The sequence below is a fragment of the Mesocricetus auratus genome, unplaced genomic scaffold (genome assembly GCF_017639785.1).
Source record: "Mesocricetus auratus isolate SY011 unplaced genomic scaffold, BCM_Maur_2.0 Super-Scaffold_100024, whole genome shotgun sequence".
In the NCBI taxonomy this organism is placed as follows: domain Eukaryota; kingdom Metazoa; phylum Chordata; class Mammalia; order Rodentia; family Cricetidae; genus Mesocricetus; species Mesocricetus auratus.
The window spans coordinates 28,536,961-28,555,051 of NW_024429205.1; the positions used below are offsets into that span (position 1 = coordinate 28,536,961).

The 18,091-nt window shown below is 43.9% G+C and overlaps 2 protein-coding genes across 5 annotated transcripts in view; one reads left to right on the plus strand and one right to left on the minus strand.

Moving 5' to 3' along the window:
• Prkd3 (protein kinase D3) overlaps positions 1-13,132 on the minus strand; it is a 64,979-nt gene extending 51,847 nt beyond the window's left edge. For 3 of the 4 annotated variants that reach the window (XR_005870795.1, XM_040730867.1, XM_040730865.1), the window contains exons 1-2: positions 13,001-13,132; positions 4,590-5,502 (exon numbers count right to left, since the gene is read on the minus strand). Coding sequence is in view for 3 of the 4 variants with exons in the window: in XM_040730867.1 (XP_040586801.1) it covers positions 4,590-4,877 (288 nt within the window). In the remaining variant the exon portion in view is untranslated. Of the gene's footprint in view, positions 1-4,589; positions 5,503-9,495; positions 9,604-13,000 lie in introns of those variants that run through there. The other variant, XM_040730866.1, reaches the window with a different exon arrangement.
• Positions 12,393-15,262, plus strand: LOC106021424 (collagen alpha-1(I) chain). The gene is made up of 3 exons (XM_040730662.1): positions 12,393-13,625; positions 13,901-14,006; positions 14,493-15,262. Exons 1-2 carry the CDS (start codon positions 12,393-12,395, stop codon positions 13,913-13,915), a joined length of 1,248 nt encoding a protein of 415 aa, XP_040586596.1. The 3' UTR covers positions 13,916-14,006; positions 14,493-15,262.
• The last annotated feature ends 2,829 nt before the right edge of the window (positions 15,263-18,091 follow it).

Here is an 18,091-nt window from a genome sequence, read left to right on the forward strand (position 1 = left end):
CACTTCTTCAGCCCTCCTAGAAATGTCTAGGACACGGGGACCGTATTTTATTAGTTTCAAGAACTGAATTGCATCATATCCTCCTCGGACCCAACAAAAACTTACTTCTCTTTCTGGATTTTCGGCCTTAGCATCAGCCTCTGCTCTCCCAGTTACCCATGCCAGCTGGCAGTCTGCACTTTCCTGGGTTTAACAGGGTGTCAAGCTTCACTGAACCTACATTTCCCATGACCCCCAATTTCATCTCCAACTCATCTAGCATCCTAAAAATAACTTTAAAGTTTTCGTGTTTTATTTGTACATGTGCATGTGTGTGTTTGCAAATGGGAGGCTGACTTCTGGGAGGCGATTTTCCCTCCACCACGTGGGTTCCATGGAGGAAACTCAGGTCATTGGGCCGGGCAGCAAAAACCTTTAGCTGCTAAGCCATTTCATCAGTCCCTTTGAGATCTCCAAGACAGAGGTGACCATCTCACTTAGCTACGCAAACACCTTAGCTAGATCTCTACTCTTGGACGGATCGAGTGTGAATATTTTCGGAGCTGAGGAAAGGTCTCTCAGCAGGGTGTGGAGAGAAATATAGAAGGAGTTAAAACAGACCTAAGTTTGATCTGACTTTCAGCAAATTATTCTCTTCTGGAATTTCAGTTTCCTCCTTTAGCAAATGAGGGTCACTTCCACCCTGGAAACTCAGACCATCTGTGGGTCTGTGGTGACTTCAATGAGAAAGGCTTGCATAAGCTCACAACTGAATACTTGGTCCCACATTGGTGGAGCCACTGGAAGGATTTAGGAGGTGTGGCCTTGTTGAAAGAGGTGTGTCACTGGGGGTGGGCTCTGAGGTTTCAAAAACCGCCATGGCATTCCCAGCTAGCCCTCTATGCCCGTGACTGTGGACCCTGACGTGAAACCTCGGTGGGATGCCCAAGCCATGTCTGTCTGCCAGCCTGCAGCCAGGATCCCCACCACGACGGTCATAGAGTCTAACCCTGGAACCATGACCCGCAAATTAAATACTTTATAAGTTGTTTTGGTTCTGGTGTTTTAGCACAGCAAGAGAAAAGTAAGGCAGGATCTACAGCAAAGGACACTAACATCACCATAACAAAAGTGTGTAGCCACACAGACACACAGAATTCAAACAACAGCCCTAAGTAGAATTCCCAGATGAGTCTCATGTACATTAAAGATCTATTTCTAATCATGTCTGTGTGGTGGGTGTATGCCATGTGTGTGGGGGTGCCCATGGAAGCCAGGGGCATCAGATTCCCCTGGAGTGACAGATGGTTGTGATCCACTTGATGTGGGTGCTGGGAATCACACTTGGGTCCTTTGGAAGAACAGTATACTCTCATAACTGCTGAGGTATCGCTATAGTCCAAGACTAACAATCTTCCTTTCCCCATCTTTGCTTATCCCGCTCCTTCTGTCAGAAATACCGTTCTCACCTCTGCATTCTCTGTTACTTGATTTCCAACTTTCATACTATTTTCTGTATGGCTTCAGCCTTCTGAATTGCTCATCAGCCTACAAAGGACACTTTTTACTTCAATATCCCATGCTACTTCTACGTGGTACTAGCAAACGTGTCTCCCTCACTAGACGATACGCTTTTAGGGGCAAGAACAGTGTGTGGTCCATTTAATGCCCAAAACTTAACTAGAGGTCTGATTTTGGAAGGTTCCACATAAGAAAGTTTATCAAGAGCAGAAGCTATAAGAGCAGGTGTGCCCATTAAAGTAAACCACCCCATAGATATAGGTGAAAATATCAAGTGCCAGTCACCTTAAATGTCAGCTATTCTGCAGAACAAACCATTTACTTCAGTTTGTTACACAGGCTTCAGTGCACACAAGGGCAGTCAGCTTCAATGGAATTGGGAGTCTATGGTTACTGACTGCACAGTCTCTCTAACTCGAAGGCATTTCACAAATGAGCAATGATTGATAATGGAAAAAAATCAAAGCAGTTGTCTAGCTCACAGCAGTTAAAAATGCAATGTCTGAATTCTTACTATCACAGGCGTTGGAAAGTAACTTAAGTGTTCTGTGCTTCCGTTTCCTTTTTGATATATATAGTGAAGCTGTGAAAAATTAATAGAATATGTATAAAGATGAAAAACAGAATCTGGCAGCTATAATTATTATTAGTATAAGTACCTTATTATTTTAAAAATTTAAAGCACTTATTTACAGAGGAATTATCACCTCTACTAACTTGAAAGATAATCTGATACCCAAATTATGAGTACTAAATACCATCTTTCCTTTTTTTTCTAACCTTTTATTCTCTCATATATTACAATCCGACTGTAGTTTCCTCCCTGTTCGCTCCTTCCAGTCCCTCCCCCTTCTCCTCCTTTCCCTCAGATCATCTCCTGTCACAGCTGGGCATGGCAGCTCAGCAGGAGGAGACACTTCCACTGCTGGGAGTCCCACAAGAGCAGCAGGCTACACGACCATAAGGAAGCGCCATCTTTCTTTAGAGGCTCAGGGTAATCACTCAAGTGTCACTCAAGCAGTTATTTCAGGACCTGAAACCGTACATGCGCAGCAAACTAGACGGATGGCCAGACAGCAAGTTCTCTAAGACAAGACAGGAGATAAGAAATGCTGCTGTAGCTCTTTAAGATCTAAAATGAGACCGGGATCCATGAAGGAAACCCCAGGATCTAAACTGGTGCCTGAAGATTTCTCATCTACCACTCAAGACTCTGTTCTCATTGCTCTGTCTCCTGCAGAGAAGACCCAAATCTCAAAGCTGTAAAAGAGACTGGGAACCACCCCAACTCAGGGCTCTGGCTGATCTGGAAACTTATTTAAACAAGTAAAATCACTTGCCTGAAGCTGTCTTGTAAATACATGATAGAGTTCATTCTACAACAATACTATATACAGAATCAGTATGCCTGTGATTAAATGTGAGGAGTAAACGAGTCCACCCAAGTATCTAAGTGACTAGATATGCATCAAGTTAACTAGCTCACTTAGTCATTACACAATGTATCCATCTTTTAATATGCTATACATGGTAAGTGATATGAGTCCATATATCTTTATAAATTAAAAAAAGTGAAAATTCTAAATGTTGAAAAGGAATAATAGATTTCACCAAAACATGGGTTATAAATCTTATGCTTCAAAAGAAGTTAGACTTAAACATTACCTTTAAGTTGAAAACGTTACAAAACAGCTGCAAAAGTATTTGTGAAAAACGTATGCAGTATATAACAAAAGGGACATACAACCAAAGACCCTGAAAGGAAGCTCTGGGCAAGGTGGTCTATGTCTGCAATCCCAGCTAAGGAGGACTGAGGCAGAGGACCAAAGAGTACAAAGACCAGCCTGGGCAACAGTAATCCCCCATCTCAAAGTTAAATACTTCACAGTAAGTAAACACACAAGGAAACAAATCGACAACTCTGCAGGTCTAAAGTCACTTTTACTTTAGGCCATATTTACACCAGTAAGTTCCTGTTAAAACACAAGACCATAGGCTACCAGCACTAACATGTTTGGGCTGCTAACTACTTGTAAATTAGAAGCTAGTGACAACCCAAATATAACAAAGAAGTAAAACGAAAGATGAAAAGCTGAAATACAAAGCTATCAATCTCACTGAGAGACTGTATGTTTCTGCGTGCACACATTTGTGTATATGCATGTCTATGCTTATACGTAGGCCAGGGGTTGGATTGCGTGTCTTCCCCATTTGCCCTTCACCTTATAGAGACAGGGTGTCTCACTGAACCTGGAGCCCACTGATTTCACTCTCATGGCTGGTCTGTCCCCACCTCTCTGGTCTGCGATTTCAGGTGCACACTGCTGAGCCTAGCTTTTTAAGTGGTTGTGGAGCTCTGAAACAATCATTTTACACACTGTGCCATACAAAGTCTCTACAAGTTTGTTTGAAGCAAGTTGCCCACTGAAAATAAAACAAAAGCCAACTAATATAACCCATATAATTAATTCCTAAGTAGAAAACATACTAATCCACTGAGCCAGGAGTCATTATCATTAAATGATAAACCATCATCTTGAATAACCTGTCATATATATTAAGAATTGATTTGCCTGTTGAAGAGGAAGAGAGAGAGAGTGCGCTTCCATACTAAATGGAAGTCTAGGTAGACTCCGAGTTTCCTCCGAGACGTTATCAGCACCCAAAGAGAAGGCAAGGGCGTAAGAGGGCAAAACACAGGACACCGGGACACCCACGGCACAGGTGGGCACTGGATTTAGAGTTCTGATGCCCGCCTTCCTAGTAAGAACCTCAATGCCTTACGCCTTCTACCTCCTGACCTTTGTCTCTGAAATCAAATGAAGAATCATATAACTCCTTGACTATAAAATGACACTATTTTGGAGTAAATGATATTTCAAAATGGGATACAGGTTCCCATTAACTAAAATTTCAGACTTTTGGGCTCATAGTCTATCAGTGCATTGAATAAAATGCTCATAATCAGGACACTGGTAACTGAGGAGTCCAAATGTGTCAGTTCATTGTTTTGTGCATAAATTATAGAGATGTGTGAGAAACAATGCTAATTAGGAAAAATCTATTGATATAAATAGCTTGCACAGTACCTTCTGATAAACAATGGAGCACACGAGGTCTTTGACAGCGGACAGGGATAGCTCCTGGGCTTCGATGGTAACGCTTTCTCGTGTGAGGCCAATCTGAAGTAGAAACGAAACGGTGTGCACTGAGCCTCTAGAGTTTGTGAGTGATGGGGCACCACAGCAGCCATTGGAAAGTCGAGCTGACAGTCCTGTCTTGGGGCTTGAACACGGAGAAGGGGTCGGAAGCAGAGCAGAGACAGTTGCAGGTAACACGGACTTCTGGGCTGATGGAGGGGAATTATTTGCAGACATCTGCCTTTCTTTAATCTATAAAAACAGTCACCGATGCTTTTCAAACGGTTTGGAAGAAGTTTTCAGAATAACAGCAGTAAAAAAGTGAGCGCGCTTCTGATTGAGACGAAAGCCGCTCTATTTCCTTGGCTGAGGCACTCATGCCGGTGACGACAAACCCTGTCACTGCGGGCTGAATGCACAAAAGGCCCTGCTGCTGTCACCATCAGTCCCATTAAGAATTCTGTCTCTAGGACCACGCCCAGACCTGCAATTCACCTGACATCACCGTTATCATCGCAAGAATAGAACTGATCCAGATGACAAAAGAAACATCTTCACTTAATTTAAATCTGTTCCTGTCTTTCCGTTTTCATTTCAGAAAATAAGAATTGAATACAGTCGCTTTTTGTCAAGATGAAGTCTTCCTGACTGAAAGGTGTGTTTCAGATAATCTATTCCTTCGATGCTTGATGGGACACCTAACGGTCACACCTTAGATCACTCTCTCATACGTGTTCATTTCCATCTTGGGGAGTGAACTTCCCTCTGATGAAGTAAAAAGCTTTTAAAAATAGTACAAGCATACTTCTTTTGATGAATGGGTCCACGGAGAAAAGCTGGTGTCTTTTGAAATGCTGTCAGCCTAAAAGAAAAATGTAAAAAGGTTTCAATGTTTTATATTCATTTCCATCAGTTTAAAATGTAAGAATCCCTATTTTTTTTTAGTGATAATCTCTGGTACATTTACAATTCATGAATGCATCCTAATGGTTGATCATTTTTACTTAAGTTACCACGGTCTTTTTTTTTAACTGCAGGCATTAATTTTAGAGAGGGATCCCCACTTAAAATATACTCATGTCCCTCACCACTAACTCTGTAGCCCTGAAGGTGGGGGACGGGGCTAAGTAATATGTTGGCCTTCTTTTTGGGAGATAGGATTTCACTCACTCTGTTGCCCAGACTAGCCTTAAACTCCTGGGCTCTAGAGCTCCTTCTGCCTCAGACCCCTGAACAGTTGAGAGCAAGATACATATTACTGCACTTGGCTGTAATTTATTGTATTTTAAATTTATGAAGATCAAGCACTCTTATTTCACAACCACACAATTCAATTACGATAAGAAACAGAAAGACAGAAGGAGCAGAACAGGAAAAGTAAAACAAACATCACAGACATAAAATGCTCGAGATCCTAGCATAGTAAAGATACAAAACAATTTCCCAATGTAGGAAAGCTAAAGCAGTCTCTCACATTTTATATGCTAAGAGTTGAGTGAGAACAGATACAAGGCCCCAGGTTCAATCCCCAGTACTCCCGCCTCTCCAAAAGAATCAAATTCTGTCAAAATATGACTCCCGGGTCGCTGTGTTGCTAAATAAATACCTTCCAGAAGCCTAAGGAAGCGAAAGGGCACAGAGGATATACCAGAGACAACGAGGAACTGTGAGACAGCTGATAAACTATGAAACACAGGAGAAAGTGAACTCACCAGTAAGGGATTTCTCACATTAGGAAAAAGAACAGCATGCATAGTAAAACAACGCATCACGGTCTTACAGAAAACACAGTTTATAAAATAGGAGAGGAAAGAAAAAGGCATGCCCCCTCATGGCTGAAAGAAATGGTTCACATACAAGAGGTGAGCCCTTTTAAATTCTTTGTAGCCATAAACAATTTCAGTGATGAAAAACCAAAGCATCCAAAGTGTGTGTAGCGACCCTACGGAAACCAGTATATGGAGCTACATTAAAGCGAACGACGGAAGAACACGGTTATACAGATAAAGGGATACAAATGAGAAAATTCAGAATAAAATGAGTTTAAAAATAACCTAAAGATACGGGCATTGATAGCATTTAGGCAAATGGCTGGAATTCAATCTCATATTTATAGCACTTGATAGAAATGTCTCACTAATGTGTCCCATGATACTTTTTGAAATTACCAGGGAAATAGCAATTTTGCTGACGAGAAGACCGAAGCACAAGGTGATAATGCAGTCTGCCCAGGATCACACGGCTATGAACAAGCAGAGTGGGGATTAGAACCCAAGTCTCATGCTCTGTCACCAGCACTGTCTCCACAATAGCAACTGCTTCTTAAAGATAACAAGGAACTGAGAATCACTGTTCAGAGAGGATGTAGCTACGGGTGAGAGATTACACAGAAAGAATTGCTCAACTTGTGTCTTGCTTATCTTCTCCCAACAGTTTTCAAGCCTAAGCAGAGAACTGAAACTTGAACTTTGTCAACAGAAGAGAATTACATGACTTTTTTTTTTTTTAAATAATGCCTTTTCTTTTCAATCTCACTATGTAGCTCAGGATGGTTTCAAACTTACAATCTTTCTATCTCCACCTCTTGAGTGCTGAGATTCTAAAACTTAACCTGAGTGCAAATCTCTGAGTCAAGTTGCAGCTCATCCCACACAGCCAAAGCAGTGAGCCAGTTTAACCGTGAGTGGGATGGAGAAGGAGCCCAGGGCAAGAGACGGAGCCATGCACTGGGATGGGGAGAGCTGCTTCAAGTGTTGAGCACAGAAAAGCAGATAAGCACAATCAGAAATTACCAAAGACACTTCAAACAAACAAACAAAAAGCCCTCTAGCCAGGGCCTGGAGACATGGCTCAGCAGTTAAAGAGCCCTGGCTGATCTTCCAGAGGGTCCTGGGTTCAATTCCCAGCAACTGAATGGCAGCTCACAGCTGTCTGTAATCCAGTTCTAAGTGATTTTACACCCTCACGCAGAAATACATACAGGCAGAAGCACCAACGTACATAAAATAAAAATAAATAAATCATTTTAAAAAATCCTTAACCAGATCTGAGAAGACTATTATTCAAATGATTTGTGAATAACCAGAGAATAGAATAATGATTACATGTCAACGTAAATTCAGAGTAAGAAATGCCAAGTCCATTACACTAAGAACTTCATGAAGAACGACACTAGATTCTCAGGTGGAAGAGGTAAGACCCAGCCTTCACTGACAGACGCTGGTCCAGACACCTCTATTACCTGCTTAATCCTCATAACCACCCATTTTAGAGTGGAGGAAGCCAAAGTTCAGAGGCTAAAGACTTGCTCGGGGCTACCACACTCTCACGAAAGTAGTATTTAAAACGTTTTCCCCACTATCTTTGTAAACATGCCATGTGAGTTCCAGTTGGGTAGCAAGGAAATTTGCTGTATGTCAAGGAAGTCTTTAGGGAATGTCCCCAAACCACTCTTAGCCCTGTATTTTCATTAGATGTGACATGGCAAGGACAAAGGCATAATCTTGAGGTTGAACAAAACTGAGAAGACAGAATAAAATTAAAGTGAAACTTAACAGAGATAAACTCAAAGTTAAATGTGCAACGTAAGGATGGAAAGTGCTGACTTAGAAGCCATGCACGAGGGTGGGCTATGCTTCCAGGACTCCACATAAGTTGTTAATATAACGGGCTGACTGAAAGAACCAACGCAAACGTCAACCCCCTGAGCCCTGGAAAGTCATCTATTAACGTCACACTCCACAGTCTATCCCTGCTATTATGCTCATTCTATAATCCGTAGGTTTAGAGTTAACAAATTCTCAGATTTTTGGAAGAAAAAGTTGCACACATCCAGGTAACAGTGAAGAGGGTGGCCTGTGACAAACACACGCTTAACAAAACCAAACAGAATGAGTGGTCCTCAAGTAGCTGAGAATGTTAAAGGTGAGTTGGTTTCATTCGGCCTGACTAAGAGAAGTACAAGGAAAATTACAGCACCATTTGCTGGCACCTGGCCATAAGGATTGACACCTGCACCTGAATTACTGATAGCACCTGCCTTAGTGTGCTACTCAAACCATTCAGAAGTTTTATAGCAATTAGATAAAAGACATCTTCCTACTACATTTACATTTTATTATACCACTTGATATTAACTGCTTAACAGAAAACAGCCTAATAAAACACTTGACTAATTTACGAGAGTGACATGAATTCCTAATAAACTAAATATAATTTTGTATAAAAGTGATTTTTTAAAAAAGTTTCAGCATGGATACAAATATAAGAACCTGTCTTAACAGCTTCCACCCACTCATCCCATCTGTTTTCTCTCTCCTTGTTTATGAAATCTTGATTTGATCTGTAAGAAATCTAACAATTCGAATTTATACCATATTTGGTCACATTGTTTAATATTTCTGTATTAGTTTCAAACAGAAAATAGGGCTTATAAGTTAACAAATAGTACATCTTGTTAATTTATAAGCTGTGTATTAATTAGATGTTGTTTCTAACATCTATGAGAGCCTCTAAATTCTAGTTGTCAAGAATTTATAACAGTTTAGTTGGCATTCTTCAAACGTTCTTTTAGAGAGTTGTCACATATCTCATTCAAATGAACTTAGAAATTCTGTCACCAGCAAGTAGAATCAAAAGATAGGCTTTTAAAGGTATTTTGAGCTCAGTATGCCCGATCATTATAGGAAAGGGAAAAGAAAGACCCCAGAGGCTAGGCTGAATGACACTTCATGGTAACGTCACAAGCAGATCAACCTTCCTTCCCCCTCAGTCAATTCATCACAATGCGGTATGTTCCAATCTTAACCAAGTCTTTAACTAGGAGCTCGAAAAGCAGGAGTTTCATTCACCATACCCTTACAGAACACCTGGTATTTGCCGGACAGCTACAAGAGACACTGAGGTTACAGAGCAACAGCAGAATGAGACACGGCCACTGCTCTCTCTGGAACCCACAGACAGTAAGCACACATTTGCATAAGTAGCTAGGTAATTACAAACTATGAGATACAACGGAGTCTATGCTGGCGAGACTTAATTTCAGCTGGGGTCTCCGGGACGATCTCTAAAGACCAAGGAAAACAAGAGGATTCCAGAACACATGGCAAATGAAATACTTCAAAGAGAAGCTCTTAGGATTCAAGACACCCAGAATTCTTTTTGCACCCAGCAAATGCTAACGCAAAGAGGAAGAGATGATTTTCCTTTGTAATAGCCTATTCACCTGACTCCCACCGGCAAAGCGTTGCCCAGGTTTAACCTAGCTTTGTGTGCGAGGATTGCTAATATGGTGCAAGGTTTCACCCCCGGCCCTCACGCAGATATGCACACGTGGATGATATGCACTGCTTTAGCATGCTAAAAGCGTGTGAACTTTACCAGTGACGTAACTGACCAGTCCACTGGAGTCAATATCCATGTTTTACCTCAACAAATATCTGACTTTGCCTGACCAATGACAGCAAGGAGACCCTAGTCATAAAGCTGGGGAACCAGCATTGGACCGAACTGAGCCCTCTGAGTGCGGGTGCCAGCTGGGAGCCAGGGCAGTCTAAGGGACCTCCAACAGTGGAGCCAGTGCTTATCCCTAGACCACAAAGGGACTTTGGGAGCCCATTCCCTATGGATATGGGAAGGAGGGCCTGGACCCTCCCCCAAATGATGTAATGGACTCTGATGGTCCCCCCCAGGGAGGGCCTCACTATCCCTGGGGAGTGGTGGAGGGTAGGTTGAGGGGTGGGTGGAAGCATGGGAGGGTGGGAGGGTGAGGGAAATATGTAAATGAGTGCTTCTAAAATAAATATATAAATACATAACCTAAAATAATAAAAAGTGTATATATATAATTTGGGGTTGGAGATATGGCTCAGAGGTTAGGAGCACTGGCTGTTCTTCCGGAGGACCAGGGTTCAATTCCCAACGTCCACCTGGCAGCTCACACCTGTCTGTAATTCCAGTTCCAGGGGATCTGATACCTTCACACCACTGCACATAAAATAAAGCTAATTAAATTGTTTAAGAAATATATCCCGTTCTGTGGCAGTCTCTACATCTGAGTGAGCATTTCAGAAACATGACTATTCTCTCCCATTAATATAGTACCGTCTTCCTAAGAGCTCGGAGCTCCGCTACATTGTTTCCTCTACAAGTCTGCCCATCTGTGCCAGAGGCACCTGAATCCCGGTCTTTCCACTGTCGGGGAGAACACGGAAAGGGCACCCGAGGCCGCTTCCCTGCGCAGGCACTAGGAAGCACATCCAGATTTGAGAGCACCGGTCTGGCAATGCAGTACGAAGCTATGATAAGCTTGCTACGTCTTCATCTTCGCAGCAGCACTGCCTAAGAAATCTGATTGGCCAGCAGCCAGTGAGCTCGTCACACACATGGCCACTGTGCCATAGCCACACAAGCGGAGAAAACTTACTAACAGTGAGTGAAACTACAACATTTCTTAAGTATCGCATCCCTTTAAAGTTTCTCCCTTTAAAATGACCACTCCACAGAGGCAAATTCAGTCTGAGTTACATAATGGGACACTCAAAGAAGAGATGTGACTGTTAAAGGCAATTCTGTGCCTAACCGAATTATAATAAGTAGTTATTATCACATATCAAGTTCTGAACAAGTTTCTTTTAAAAACAAGCAATTAATTCCACTATGGTTAGTATTTTCTTCCTAACTTAAGACTTTTGTTGAAACATGAGAAAGGGTCCCTTCTCTGAAAAACATGCTTCAATAACTATGTACGGGGTGTTTTCAACTCATCCAATTAAAAAAAATTAACACTGTAGTTTTCGGCGTGTGTGGCAGTGTTTAGATGAGAAACAGCACACAAACAGAAAGAAATATCTATTTTAAACAGGCCATCCGATAAAACAGCTTAGAAAATGTGCAAGATTAAATGTTCATCACTTTAAGGGGCTGGTGAGGGGACAGGAGGGTATCGGAGAGAGTGGGGTGGGGTGTGATCAGATGTATGAAACTGTCAAACACATTTAAGAAAAAATTCTTTTAATTTTAGCACTCCTCAAGTGTGAGCTGCCCTGGATTATCAAACAGGACTCCAAACTCATGCTCTCAGGCCCAATATTATTCTATGAAGCAAAACCTACAGTGATTTTTTTTTCCTGTGAGACGTTTGAAAATAATACTTTTACAAAAACTTGCAACAACTTACTGGCTAAACTATTTTATCTCACTCCAGATTATGTCTGGGGGAGAAAGTGTTCCTATCCAGAGGAAATCTTACTAAGATCTGAGTCTGGGAACTACACGGAAGCCTTCTTGAAGCAAATCTGAAGGCTTGTTTGCCCTCTTGGCATTTTTAAACATTTAAGCGTGGGCTGAACAAAGTCAAACTTGTTAAAACTGCAACAATAGGTATAAAGTAAAAGTTTTTTTGTTTTTTTTTTGTTTTTTGTTTTTTTAGTATAACTACAGGATGCAGATGAGGACATTTTAAAGTTTTTGTTTCATTCGTGCCTACAGGTTTTAAAGGGCCTATCCTACAAGTAGTACTTGGAGTGGTAACTTATCCTCTTTAATCACAGATGACACCGATAGTCTTATTTCCTGTGGGGACGGGCGTGGTTGAAGGGACAGTTACGTCCACGCCATCAATCTGTGTACGGAAAAGTCCGCAGGTCGCCTGTCCTATAGCCGTGCCTACAGACAGCACGGGCCTGTACTTCTGATTTCGACGAAGTGAAATAAAACGTCCGACAGGCAATCGAGTCTTGTGTCTATACATACATGTTTTTCGATCGCCCCACACTCGCGGGTGCTTCACCTTTAGGGCAAAGCTCCCCCGGGGGAGGGGGACGGGGACGTCCCGGAGCCAGGCTGCCACCGGCAAGCATAACGGCAGCCAGGAAACTGGGGTCACCGTCCTCCACACCCCGGATACTCGCCCCGGCCAGCCCCCCAGGACCACGGAAAGTGCCGCCGAGAAGCGGGAAGCCTCCGGGGCGGCGCGGCGGCGCTGGAGGCTGCACAACAAGTTTGCGGGGCTGGGGCGCGGCGGGTCCTCCCCTCCCCGAGGGGCAGGCAGGGCGCGGTGGGTCCCGCGGCCGCGCGATCCCAACTTGGCCTCGGCGGGGACCGCGGAACTTGGCCGCGCCGGCGCCCCCGGCCGGCCGCCCGCCCGCCCGCCGAGCGCCGCCCCGACTTCCCGCCCAGCCGCGGCCGCCGCCCAGCCCGGGTCCGAGCCCCGCCGCCGCCGCCGCCGCGTGCAGTGGGGGAGGGGCCGCGCCACCTCAGCCCGACCGACGGGTGGGGAGAACAAAGCGGCGGCGGCGGCGGCGCGAACTTTTTTCGGTGTCTGCTCCGCGCTCCCTCCGGCGGCGGCGGCGGCTACTTACAGAGGCGGGCCCGGTCGCTGTGGAGAAAGTCCGCGCGCGCCAGCGCCAGCATCCGCGTCCCCGTCCCGGAGCGGGAGCTCAGCGCGGCTCCACGGACCTCTGCACGGTCCCGTCCGCCCGCCCTCCCGTCCCGTCTCGTCTCCAGGCCGGAGGGCGGGGGGCCGGGGCGCGCGCGGGCGGGCGGGCGGGCGGGGGCGCGCGGGGCCTGCCGGGAGCTGTAGTTTCCCCCGCCGCGCGCCGCGGAGGGTCTGGCGGCCCCGGGGACGGGAGGGGAGGGGAGAGGGCGTCGAGCGCGGAGCCGCCCGGGGTGGGGAGCGTCTCCAGCGTCGCGCCGGGCTCGAACCCCTCTGGGCTATCCGCTAGGCGGGCGGTGGCGGTCGGTGGCGGTCGGTGGCGGGAGGGGGCGGAGGCTGGAGCCCTCCACCTGCGGCACGGGGGCCGGGGCCGGAGCGGGGCGGGGGGGACGCGCTTGCTCGCGGCGCCCCGAGCTTGCCCTCGTTCGTCTGCGCACCCGCGCCTGTGGCCCGCGCTACCCAAAGTTCCGTCGACGGTCGGGGAACCTCGGCTTCCCCCGGCGCCAAGAGGGACGCTGGGTACGAGCGGACCCGGTGGCAGCCTCGTGAAGGTGAGGCGGGAGAAGACCCCGTGTGCTGCACCCGTAAATGCGCGCTTGGGGCGATAGGAACAGCGGCGCGGTTGACAGCCATCGCCCCGCAAGCTACGTCGGTTGTCCACGTCGACGTTTTATCCCTTCGAAGTAGAATGTGTTGGTGTAGTGAGATGAGGTGAAGCCAGCTTAGCTTGTCTGGATGCAGAAACCGGAGAGGCGGGCGGGGGGGTGGGGTGGGGGCTGGTTTGGAGAACAGAGGAAGAATACACCTAAGTGGATTTTTGTTGCAGAACCAACAACACTAACGGATGGTCCTGGATTGCAAGTCAAGTGAGACGCCCGCCCCACCTCCCAGGATGGAAGTGGAGACCGAACCTACATGCTGAGACCCACAAGGTCACCAGTGAGCTAAAGCACCAACTACACCCCCATCTCTTAGACAGAGAGACTTATTTTAAAATAATCCTCTCCTACTGGGGGACAAGGGGTGGGAGCACGATTTTGGCATTGCCCTGCCATTGGAACCTGCCAACATCCACCAGCGTCTGAGTCAGTTTGATTACGTCTTTGTACTTAAAGCCTTACGTGCCCATCACTCGTGCTCACTCTGGCAACCCTAATTAAACTCAGTGGGTCACAAAAAAGACATGAAAGGGCCCAGTTCGGAATAAGGGGTTCAAAAGAGGAGGTGATGGGATGTGAATACGATCAGAATGCGTTGTGTGTGTGTGTGTGTGTGTGTGTGTGTGTGTGTGTGTAACTGTTTAAAGATATTCTGCCATTCTCTTACTTTAAGATTAAAAGCAGATTCGTTCAAGTGTACCTTCTCTTTAAGCATTCCCTGGCCCAACTGTCCTCTCTTTTCTTTCCTCTTCTCAACAGATGTTTCAGTCGGTCCCGGGATATCTTCTCCCAGCCAGAGTCTCAGAATCTCATTGGAGCAGCTCGTGTCCAGTTTCGACTCACTCTTGACTTCCATTCTCTGGTGTGGTCCTTAAAGAAACAGTCACTTTCCACAGGAGTGACTTTCTCCACGACTTAAATCGGTGCTCTGTGGAGATTTGAGTGTCTATGTGAAAATCTGCACTTCTTTACATTTAGATATTTCATTGAACGGCCTTCTCTCCAGTCTGCTTTTTAATTGCTTTCTCTAGTTAAATCTTTCAACAGGTCATTTGAGGCTAAGACTGACTTTGCCCCTGAAAATGTATCTTTGTGGACATAAACCACACTTTTCTCACGTTCTCTTCTTGGCCCAAGAGATGAAGATTGGTTTTCAAGAGGGATGTTCATGACCCTTAAGAGAACATGGAATCTGTTAAAAAAAAAAAACTTCTCATAAAAAAGACATTTCATTAAAAAATGAAAACAGGAGCTTGTAATCTTTCCCTTATTGGCTTTAGTTGTAAATCTTCCTGTTTCCACATTTAATGTCCTGTCTTGCCCTTAATGACATAATCATTTACACATGTTACCTAATACTAGCTAAGAGGGTCAATGTGGTTGTTGCTTGAGGGAGCAGAGCTCCCTGATTTAGATTCTTAAATGCAGAAAAAAAATGTGATTTGCTGAGGACCTGCTAGAGGAAGCTGTCATTAAAAAAAAAACCTTCAACTGGGTTTAATTTATGGAACATGGTTACTGGAAATGCATTTTGTGTCTGTGTCTTTTTTCCATGACCTTAGAACAACTGAAAAATTTGTACACCATTCAAGTGTCAATAGAGAGTTAGTAAAATGATTACGGGGAGGGGGAGACCGTTAGTGGAGATACACTGGCTACAATCTCACAGCACTCCCATCTGATTATGTCAGTTACCCTAGCCACAATCTCAGCCTAGGTTACTCTACTAGACTTAATCTCTCCTGGACTAGCTTGAACTGTTACATTCTTGGTAACACATTCATGATGGTTACATCCATCATCACCTGTGATTTTGCAAGCTGTAATTGTTCTGTATTCTGATTGCCATTGACAGACAACTCTTGGGTCACTTAGCACATTTCTTTGTGCCTTTACTGTGTACCAGATCCTCCTGACTTTTCTGTCTGCCCTGGCCTCTCCTGAACTTGTGGGAAAACATGTCTTACTTTTATTCATTCATCTATTAGTACAGGGCTTAGTAAATTGTTTGTTTGTTTTTGAGACATCATCTCTATGTAGCTCTGGCTGTCCTGGAACTCACTATGTAAACCAGGCTCCAAACTCAGAAATCCACCTGCCTCTGCTGGAATTAGATGTGAGCCAGTTCCTAGGGATTACTAAATTTTAATTGGATTGTCAGACTTTCTTTTCACTGTCATGATTTGGTTAACTGATAGTCCTAAAATATCACATGATAAACTCCCGAACAATTCCCTACTGTCTTCTAACCAGGTTTACATTAAACATATCTCATTAATGCATGGCAGCCCTGAGTCAGATATATTCATTCTTGCTTTTTTAAAGATTGATTTATTTTATGTATGAGTGCTCTATCCCCACTAGAGATGGTTGTGAGCCACCATGTGGTTACTGAGAATTGAACTCAGGAAGAACAGTCAGTGCCCTTAACCACTGAGTTATCTCTCCAGTCCCTCATTCTTTTTTATATAGATCAACTTTTTCTGTTTATCCCATATAACCTCCTTATTTCCGTAATTTATTAGGTTTATATGCATTTTCACTTAATTTTATATATAATAACATTGACAACATATTGTATATATTTAGAAGATCATATAGTAAAAAAAGATGATCATTTGACAAAGAGGAAGACTAGGAAAATCTAATAACTAAAGAGAGATAATCACATACTTTTCACTTAGGTCCTCTATTGTTTCTTACAGTTCAATATTTAGGTAATTGTAAAAAAAATCTTGCACGATCTAGTCATTCCTACTTGTCTTTGTGGTAATCTGTAAATGCTTAAAAAATGGATTTAACAACAAGTTCCCTCAGGCTATAAAGTACTGAGTTTTAATTTAAAACTCTGTTTTTGAAAGAGTGCCAACTAGTTACAGCCCAAAAGCCAAGGGAAAAGAACAAAGGTATTACAGACATCATCACATCTGGATTGACCATAACAAAGATGTCTGGGCTCTCTCAGCACATGGAAACAACTCAGGAGATCCTAATTACAAAAAAGGCATTGGGGTGAGACTTTGAATTAAGTCTAGCCAGAGCTCTACCATTTAGTACCTTGGTGCTCTATAATCTCATGTAGAATTACTTTTGCCTCCCAAATGAGGGGATGATAATTTTATATATCATAGGATTATTGTGAGAACTCACTGAAGAAACCAGTTCACATGTGACGAGTCTGCCTTGGTATGCATCACACAACCAAGTGACAATTAACTGGCATGATTGTTGCCACAGAATTAATTGGAATAATGCACAGAAAGCAGGTTTTTTTGGCCAGCTCACAGAAAATGCACAATAAATACTTATGATACCAGTATTATTCATGTTAGAGAGCACACACACACACACACACACACACACACACACACACTTATCTCCTCAGAGAAACAATTGCTGAACTTGATTCTATGGATATCTGTGGTGATATTTTGTTTATGATCTAATAAAGCTTGTTTGAAGATCAGAGTGCAAAGCTGGTCACACTAGCTTTCCATAGAGGCCAGGCAGTGATAGCATACACCTTTAATCTCAGCATTCGGGAGACAGAGGCAGACAGATCTCTTTTAATTCAAGGCCAGCCTGAGTTCATAAAAATGATCCAGTCTAAAAGCGAAAGAGCTCACACAAAGGTGATCCCAGCACCTGAGATTCCATGCCTTTAATCCTAGCACTAGGGAGGAATATAAATCAGCAGGAGACAGGAGGGCAGCGCAGTCTGGAAATGTATTCTGAGAACAGGCTCGCCCTTTCAGTGTGAGCATTGGCAGAGGTAAGAACTCTTTAGTGACTGGCCGCTTTGCTTCTCTGCTCTTCAGCTTTAACTCCAATATCTGACTCTGAGTTTTTATTATTAAAACCAATTAGAATTACATGATGTAGATGCCAATTAGGAAAGAACAAAAAGCTAGAGAGGCACAGGAGTCTGGATGTAGAAGGAATTCCTCTCTGTTTCATCAAAGGAAGGCCTACCACTGTCTTCAAGCTGCCAGAACTGTCATTTTTTATGCTACTGGCTGACAGTGTTTTGGTATGCTGTAAAACCACTGGGTAGATAACTACATAAATCCATTGGTTTTATTTTTGCTATAGTTAGACTGCACTGACTTGAATATCTTACTGTAACTTATACCCTGATTATGATTCCTCAAATTTAAAACCTTCCAAGTGTCTTCAAACTCACTTTTGGTTATATAACTCAACGTTTAACTGTCCCCATTCCTTTAATGATGGTGGCTGATTTAGCTGAAGACTAGTTGATCTTAATTTAGCTTGTTTGGTTTTGTTCCCCTTGAGATTTTATAGTTTTTGATTTATTGGTTCACTTGTGCATCTCAAACATTTGTGAAAGGCATTTG

What these genes read in the sequence shown, in the direction of transcription:
- LOC106021424 (XM_040730662.1), top strand. Translation starts at nt 12,393, where the DNA reads ATGTTTTTCGATCGCCCCACACTCGCGGGTGCTTCACCTTTAGGGCAA.